Consider the following 8,797-nt stretch of genomic DNA (forward strand, 5'->3'; position numbering starts at 1 on the left):
GTAAGGTGAGTAATATTTTAGTATTACAAATGTATTATTAAGGTAAGTATACAATAATTTAAATAATTCAATATTTCATAATTTTTATAATTCATTTTTCTTAATTTTAATTTTAGGTTTAAATGTACATATATATCTTGAAATCGTCAAAGTCAGGGATGCCGGCGACGACTTTTAGTGCAGTACCTAAAAAGTTTAAGCTTCGAGCCTGTCGATGGTAAATGTCAAAGGTTCGATGTAAAGTCTCGATGTATTTTATGTCTGCTTCTACTATTTTCTTCATGTGTGTCAATGGGAAAAGGTCCATAAATCCTGCCGTCTTGTCGTTCAATGTTGTATATAGTGTCAAGTTGGTAAAGTGCGTCAAATAACCGTAATGTTCCCATACTATTGCGTTTCCGTCCAAAATTGGGATGTAATTGGAGTTGGTGTAGTCAGTTAGCTTTTGTGTTAAAGTGGTCGTCAAAAGGAATGTCGATATTATCCTGTAATTTAAAATACAAGACTTAAAGTAATAAAGTGATTAATTCAGGTGGACGAAGGTTGTCTTTGTGGACCCTCCTCCCCTTTATACGAACGGTGGTGCCTAGGTCCTGTTCGACTACTTCTTCTGTTTGACAAGATTACCATTGCGTTTGGCATAGGGTATTTATCTTCGACTGTGACCTCATTCAGTTTCCTGAAATTAATCACAAGACGTTTCTTCTTATCTCCCGTTTGATCTACTCCCTTCTCATCAACGACCCAAATTGGGTTATTGTAAGGGGACCTTGAGGGTCGAATGATACCATTGACGAGAAGTTCAGCCACTTCTTTGGTTACAAAGTCGGCTAAACCCATAGGATACGGGTAAAGTCTCGAGTAAACCGGTTCATCGGTTTTTGTTCTGATTGTACCAATTATATTAGTGTTGAAGGGTAGTGACTCGTTAGGGTCAGCAAACACCATATTTCTACTGTTGATAATTTTACAAAATTGCTCACGTACTGAAGATGGAATTTCTTCAATTTTTATGTCGATAAAGTTTACATTTTCACATTCATGGAACAAGAGCTTTTCAGTCCCACAATCGTGCTTTATTGTACCCGTACTGAGGTCAGATGCAGTGTCATCGAATCCCACGATTACGCCGACTTGCGAGCAGTGTAAGTCGTCGCTTGTTTGCGCTACATTTGTGCTGCGCCAGCGGATCCCAAAGCTACGGTAGCTTATGAGTATCTTTTGTTGTTGCTTATCGTTGGATCATAACTCGGGCCGTTGGTCATGGACTGGGGTGGTGTTAATGTTCAGCATTGCCTGAAACGGATGTTAGGCAGACAATGCTGACTTGGTATTTTGGTGGTATGCGTTTCGAGTTAACTTACACATCTAGTAGTCCATATCAGGTTGCTTCAAATCATTAGCTTAACATATTAAAGTTAATTAACCTTCTTCAACTTACAGAAGTTGGCATAAAGCCAAAATCCACAACGATTTGCCTCAAATCATAAGCTTCACATATTAAAGTCATCTTACTCAAGCTGACATAAAGCCATACCGGCAGTGCATTTGGAAAAAATTAAATAATTTTACATTTAGGTATAAAACCGATTTTCTTGCATACACACATTTAGAAGTACATATTATATTGCTTCAAATCATTAGCTTCACATATGAAAGTTAATTAACCTTCATCATCTTACTTAAGTTGACATAATTCTAGGATTTATATTTAGGTATAAGTCCGATTTTCTTGAATGTACACATCTAGAAATCCATATTAAGGTGTTTCAAATCATTAGCGTAACACATTAAAGTTAGTTAACCCTCACTATCTTACTGTACTTCGCATAAAGCCAAAACGGCAGTGCATTTGGAAAAATTCCACTATTTTACATATGGGTATAAAACCGATTTTCTTGCATATACACATTTAGAAATACATTGTTCAAGATTAAGATATTGTATAGGGTATAATTCCCCACCTAAATTTGCATACGCTACGCCTATGGGACAAATATCGCCTGATTGTAGCGTTATTTCTTCTTTCCTTTGTTATTTTCATTCAGCTATTGACATATAGGCATACATATGTACATACATATGCTAGCGACGCTGAATGCTGCCTACTGTACATATGCACATCGCTAGCGTATGCTCTATTCCCGAAATCATAATTAGTTTACATACATATATACATATTAAGTATAAGCGCATCTATTCGCACCTACATAAATTGCATTACCTATTGATGTGCAGTTATTATTATTGCATTTTTTTGTACATGTGCCTACTGCACAAGCAGGCATATAATTGCCGCTCCTTGCGGATTTAAATCAGTGCTAAAAATAAAGTCGTGACGACAGGTCATACCAACGCAGTTCCTTTTGTTTCATTATAATCTGATACATTTTTTGGTGCCTCCTGTGAGGAACTGCGACCACCTGTCTTGATAATGGCCTCGTTGAATTTACGTGCATCGGCACATGCTTCAATTGTGCGCCTTGGAAAAGAAATCCAGAATGCAGATTTCAATCCGGATAAAGTGGAGTGTGAAGTTTTACTCAGCCGAGTAAATCAACACTTTGATCGGTTTATAAATCACCATTTTGATCTGGTCAGCAAAGCGAAGGAAGACGAAATTACATCTCACGAAGAGTTATTTGCGTCAACAGAATCGTTGTACACCACGTTGTGTGTCACGCTGCAACGCCGTTTAAACCCCCAGGCTGCCGTCCAGGTTGCATCATCGACAATAAATCACGTGGCAGACATGCGGCTGGATCCGGTATCAATTCCACGATTTGACGGAAAACCAACGAGTTGGTTGGCATTCAAGGACCTTTTTGAACTGATGGTTCATAATCGAACTGACCTGGATCCTGCATATAAATTGGGTAAGCTACGCCAGTGAGTAGATCAAGAAAGTGTTCCGATGATTGGAGGATTATATACCGGTGGCTACCGCGAGGTGTGGTCCAAGCTAAAACGTCGTTATGATAATCCTCGCCTACTGGCAGAAACACATGTGCAGATCTTTCTTGATCTACCGAACCACCCAGCAGAGGCTCCGAATACGCTGCGATCGATCGTTGATTGTGTGCGCAATTCATTTCGTGCACTTGCCGTTATGGACATTCCAGTGCACTACTGGGATGCGTTAGCAGTTCCTGTACTTTTGCCAAAGTTACCAACAACAACGCGGAATGAATGGGGAATGAGCCTCACAACGGTGAGCATACCGAAGTTGGAAGATTTGCTGCTATTCCTCGAACGACGTGCCAACAACATTACCGTTGCACCACAAACCGTTAGCATACAACCGTTGGTTAAGCGTTTTGCCTCTCGTACAGTTAAGGCGCACGTGGGCGCCACGAATAGTACTCAATGTACAAACGCACCGCCCGCCAACTTTGGTTGCCCTCAGTGCTCAGGTAATCATCGTTTAATAAGATGTCTTCAGTTTCGAAACATGGAAGTCCCTGAACGCTGGGAACGTGTAAGGCGTTTAGCAGTATGTTTTAATTGTCTACGATCAGGACATACCGTCCGCCAGTGTACTTCGGGTGCATGTTCGCTTTGCAAGCAAGGGCATAACACCTTACTCTGTCGACGTACAGGTACAAGACCTGTAGAGAATATAGCAGATACGAGTGTATCATCATCATCATCAGCAGCTTCGGTAACAACGCCAAGCTCTACATCAACAATTAACTCAAGTGCTGCGGCGAACCACACTTCTACCGGACCGCAAGTGTATTACCGCCAGCAATGACAATTAAATGAGGTTCAGTCATTCGTTGTACAAGATGACCGGACCATTTTACTTGCGACGGCTAAGGTGCTCCTTTCGGATTGCCATGGGAGGCCTTATGAATGCCGTGCATTATGCGACATCGGATCTCAGGTGAGCTTTCTCAGTGAATCCATGTTTAAAATTCTGAATCTTCGTAGAACTCCGGGGCAGATCCGAGTAGAAGGTATAGGCGCCAATGCAGCCACTTACACAAAGGGCTCCACAACTGTGCGATTGAGATCCCTCACTGATGAGGCTTTCTCGACGCAATTTGAAGTCTACATCCTACCAACGATTACGACTATGACACCAGTATGCAAGGTCGACTCCTCCGCCTGGGATCACCTTTCCGGACTCCAGCTTGCCGATCCAACATTTGGTACTCCTGCCAAAATTGATTTACTTATTGGCGCAGATATTTGGCCCGCTTTAATTGCCGATGGGATTGCTGCGGGACTCCATAACGAACCGTGCGCGCTCTGTACTCGCCTCGGTTGGGTTGTGTTTGGGCCCGCGGTGGTCAGCGCTCCAAATCATTTGACCCATACTCTAACTGTCAGCAAATGTATAGGCGATCAGCAACTGGACAAACTACTGCAGAGGTTCTGGCAGGTTGAGGACAATGGTCCTGTCGACGAACTCTCGGTAGACTCTTGTGAACGGATTTTCATTGACACTGTACGTCGCACAGCGAGTGGACGCTATAGTGTACAAATCCCATTTCTTCCGAATGCTCCAATGTTGGGAGATTCATATCAAGCAGCGCGGCGTCAGTTTTTCCATCTTGAGCGAAAATTAGCTGGCGACCCTGAGCTTCGCAACAAATACATCACGTTTATGCAAGAGTACATAGCACTCGGTCACATGAATCCCGTGACAGACGATTGCTTCGACCCAACGCAATGCTATTACATACCCCATCATGCGGTAACAGGTAAATTTCGGGTGGTATTCAACGCGTCCAGCAAAACTACCAGAGGAGTGTCATTGAACGACACTCAGTTTTCGGGACCACAGCTCCAGGACAATTTGATTGATATTCTTCATCGGTTTCGACGCTATCGGATAGCTATAACAGCCGATGTCAAGAAGATGTTTCGACAGGTTGAGATCAATCCCTTGCATCGTAAATGGCAACGCATCTTGTGGCGGGAATCTCCAGTCGAACCACTACGTAGCTTCGAGTTAGCCACAGTAACGTATGGAATGAAAAGCAGTCCATACAATGCGATTCGCTCCTTACGCCAATGTGCTTTAGATAACTACACCATTGTGGAGGACGAAAACCGGGCTTCTACAGCAAGGAACAGTATCCTTGATGGATTTTACGTCGACGACTATTTGGAAAGTTTTGACTCTTTGGTGGAAGCTGTTAGTTGTGCTCAGGATGTTGATGCGATCCTTCGTCAAGGTCAGTTCATTCTTGACAAATGGAATTCGAACTGCGCCAAAGTACTTCATGCTATCACCGATCCAGAGAAATCTGTTACAGAAATTGAATTATGCGATTCCAACGCCACTGTGTTAGGCTTACATTGGAATCCGTTGAACGATGAGCTCTTTTTTAAGGTGAGAATTGAAGACTCACATAGACTACCAACAAAGCGTAGTATCCTAAGTGACGTTGCAAGGCTGTATGACCCGATTGGTATACTAGCGCCAGCTGTAGTTCTGGCCAAAATGTTCATTCAAACCCTGTGGAGGAAGGATCTTAACTGGGACACTCCATTACCTATAGAATTACAAGACCAGTGGCTCGAATTTCGAAATGGTCTTCATGAACTAGCGCGAGTCCGTGTACCGCGTTGGTTAAGCATGTCACCTCATGCATTTTGTACACTCCATGGATTCTGTGACGCTAGCTCGAAGGCGTATGCTGCGGTTATCTACGTAAATAGTGCCGCACAAGGAGATTTGTCTAATATGGCACTTGTTACTGCGAAAACCAAGGTGGCACCTGTGAAGCAGATTACTATACCACGCTTGGAACTTTGTGCTGCCCACCTGCTGGTAGTCACTCTACGTCATGTGCAAAAGGCGCTCCATTTAGACAACGTCCCTTACACACTCTGGAGTGACTCAACTATAGTTTTGCATTGGATTCATAAACAACCGTCAGTATTGAAACAGTTCGTGGGTAATCGAGTTGCTTACATCCAGGCCCATACTAAGGTAGAATGTTGGCGACACGTTCGCTCCGAGTACAATCCGGCCGATTGTGCGAGTCGAGGAATTATGCCAGCACGCCTTCTGAATCATCCGCTATGGTGGACAGGTCCACCTCCTCGTTATATATGCATCGATAACGATCCAGTTGTACCAGAACTAACGGAGGAGCAACTCCAGGCACAGGCTCTGGAATGTCAACCTTTTCGTACTCTTATAACCACTCGCCAGGATCATCACCAATGTCTCATGACTTCTGCGTGTGGCCACCGAATTCCTCTCGTTGAGAAATTTAGCATACTTAGTCGTGTCCTTAATACAACCGCGCGACTAAGACGTTTCCTGCCATGTTACAAGGGTCAGAGGTCGAATATTGTGACAGCAGAGGAATACGAATGGGCTCTGCTTCTAACTGTTAAACAAGCTCAAGGTAAGGCATATAGACGAGAAATTAATGCTCTCAAATCGAATTCCAGGCTAGACAGTCGAAATCATCTGTTAGCCCTAAACCCATATGTGGATCCTGAAGGCATTTTGCGAGTAGGCGGGCGTCTCCGAAATGCTGCGATATCTAACGAACAACGACATCCAATGATTATTCCCAAGGGATCATTTGCTAACTTATTAATTGCTGATTCCCATAGACGGTGTCTTCATGGTGGCATCCAGCAAATGTTACAGTATCTGCGACGACGGTTTTGGATAATTCACGCGCGCTCGCAAGTAAAAGCCTACATATGGAAATGTACCGTGTGTCGGAGACATCAGCGAATTCTCCAGAAGCAACAAATGGCTTCGTTACCCCGCGAACGGGTATTTGCGGCTCCAGTTTTTTCAAATAGCGGCCTAGACTATTGTGGTCCGTTCCATGTACGCATTGGTAGTAGAAGATCGACTACGACACTTAAGACATATGCAGCTATATACATCTGTATGGCCTCACGAGCAGTCCATATAGAACTTGCTGAAGATTTGTGTACGAGATCCTTCATAGACGTTTACGACCGATTTATCAGTCGCCGAGGTATTTGTGCCAAGCTCTTCAGCGACAATGGCACCCAGTTTGTAGGCGCTGATAGACAAATGCGTGAAGATGTGAAGGAATGGGTATCCTCATACGCGCAACAGCACGTTGCTCATGTAGGTACTCAATGGAAGTTCATTACTCCCGCTGCGCCACACCATGGCGGTATCTGGGAAGCAGCGGTCCGCTCAGCCAAGAAGCATTTACTTCGTATTATGGGCCAACAGTCACTGCGATATCATGAGTTATTGACCCTACTGACGAGGATTGAAGCTTGTCTTAATTCACGACCAATTATTGCTTTACATGATGACCCCGAAGGAGGACTAGCCTTAACGCCAGGGGATTTCATAATTGGCCGACCAATCAATTGCCGTCCTGAGCCACCGCTACCAGATATACCGCACAACCGCCTCCATTATCGGCAGCGCTTGCAAGGGATGTTCGAACATTTTTGGAAACGCTGGCAAAATGAATACCTGAATTCGTTTCAGGCCCGTAGCAAATGGATGAGACCTGAACCAAACCTCCAAATAGGAGATGTCGTAATTATTCGGAATGAGAATTTGCCACCTGCTTGCTGGCGCATGGGTCGTATCACGGACACCCATCCTGGTAGCGATGGTCTGGTCCGCGTCATCACGATAGAATATAATGGAGATCGGTTGACGGACGAAGGCATGTACGTCAAACGCCACTGTCAACGTCCTGTGCAAAAGGTGGTAAGACTCACCGGAATGCATGAAGAAATTCTGAACCGCGAGGGTTCAGCCGGGGAGGATGTTCAAGATTGAGATATTGTATAGGGTATAATTCCCCACCTAAGTTTGCATACGCTACGCCTATGGGACAAATATCGCCTGATTGTAGCGTTATTTCTTCTTTCCTTTGTTATTTTCATTCAGCTATTGACATATAGGCATACATATGTACATACATATGCTAGCAACGCTGAATGCTGCCTACTGTACATATGCACATCGCTAGCGTATGCTCTATTCCCGAAATCATAGCTAGTTTACATACATATATACATATTAAGTATAAGCGCATCTATTCGCACCTACATAAATTGCATTACCTATTGATGTGCAGTTATTATTATTGCATTTTTTTGTACATGTGCCTACTGCACAAGCAGGCATATAATTGCCGCTCCTTGCGGATTTAAATGAGTGCTAAAAATAAAGTCGTGACGACAGGTCATACCAAGGCAGTTCCTTTTGTTTCATTATAATCTGATACATACATATCAATTTGCTTCATATCATTAGCTTAACATACTAAAGTCAATTAACCCTCATCATCTTACTCAAGTTGACATAAAGCCATAACGGCAGTGCATTTGGAAAAATTCCACAATTTTACATTTAGGTATAAAACCGATTTTCTTGCATATACACATTCGGCAATATATGTCGAATGGCTTCAAATCATTAGCTTCACATATTAAAGTTAATTAACCTTCTTCATCTTACAGAAGTTAGCTTAAAGCCAAAACGGCAGTGCATTTGGAAAATTCCAGAATTTTATGTTTAGGTATAAAATCGATTTTCTTGCATGTACACATTTAGAAATCCATATCAAGTTGCCTCAAATCATTAGCTTCACATATTAAAGTTAATTAACCTTCTTCATCTTACAGAAGTTAGCTTAAAGCCAAAACGGCAGTGCATTTGGAAAATTCCAGAATTTTATGTTTAGGTATAAAATCGATTTTCTTGCATGTACACATTTAGAAATCCATATCAAGTTGCCTCAAATCATTAGCTTCACATATTAAAGTTAATTAACCTTCTTCATCTTACTGAAGTTAGCATAAAACCAAAACG

General features: G+C 42.7%; 2 protein-coding genes across 2 annotated transcripts; both read left to right on the forward strand.

The window, feature by feature from the left end:
* Window positions 1-2,914: 2,914 nt before the first annotated feature.
* Window positions 2,915-3,754, forward strand: LOC120781122. The gene has a single exon (XM_040113256.1). The coding sequence runs from the start codon at window positions 2,915-2,917 to the stop codon at window positions 3,752-3,754; it is 840 nt and encodes a 279-aa protein (XP_039969190.1).
* Window positions 3,755-4,297: 543 nt separating this feature from the next.
* On the forward strand, window positions 4,298-7,759 carry LOC120781123. The gene has a single exon (XM_040113257.1). The coding sequence runs from the start codon at window positions 4,514-4,516 to the stop codon at window positions 7,757-7,759; it is 3,246 nt and encodes a 1,081-aa protein (XP_039969191.1). The 5' UTR covers window positions 4,298-4,513.
* The last annotated feature ends 1,038 nt before the right edge of the window (window positions 7,760-8,797 follow it).

This window comes from Bactrocera tryoni, unplaced genomic scaffold, assembly GCF_016617805.1.
Source record: "Bactrocera tryoni isolate S06 unplaced genomic scaffold, CSIRO_BtryS06_freeze2 scaffold_316, whole genome shotgun sequence".
Taxonomy (NCBI): domain Eukaryota; kingdom Metazoa; phylum Arthropoda; class Insecta; order Diptera; family Tephritidae; genus Bactrocera; species Bactrocera tryoni.

Excerpts from the sequence above, each read along its gene's own strand:
- LOC120781122 (XM_040113256.1), top strand. The coding sequence starts at position 2,915 with ATGATTGGAGGATTATATACCGGTGGCTACCGCGAGGTGTGGTCCAAG.
- LOC120781123 (XM_040113257.1), top strand. The coding sequence starts at position 4,514 with ATGTTGGGAGATTCATATCAAGCAGCGCGGCGTCAGTTTTTCCATCTT.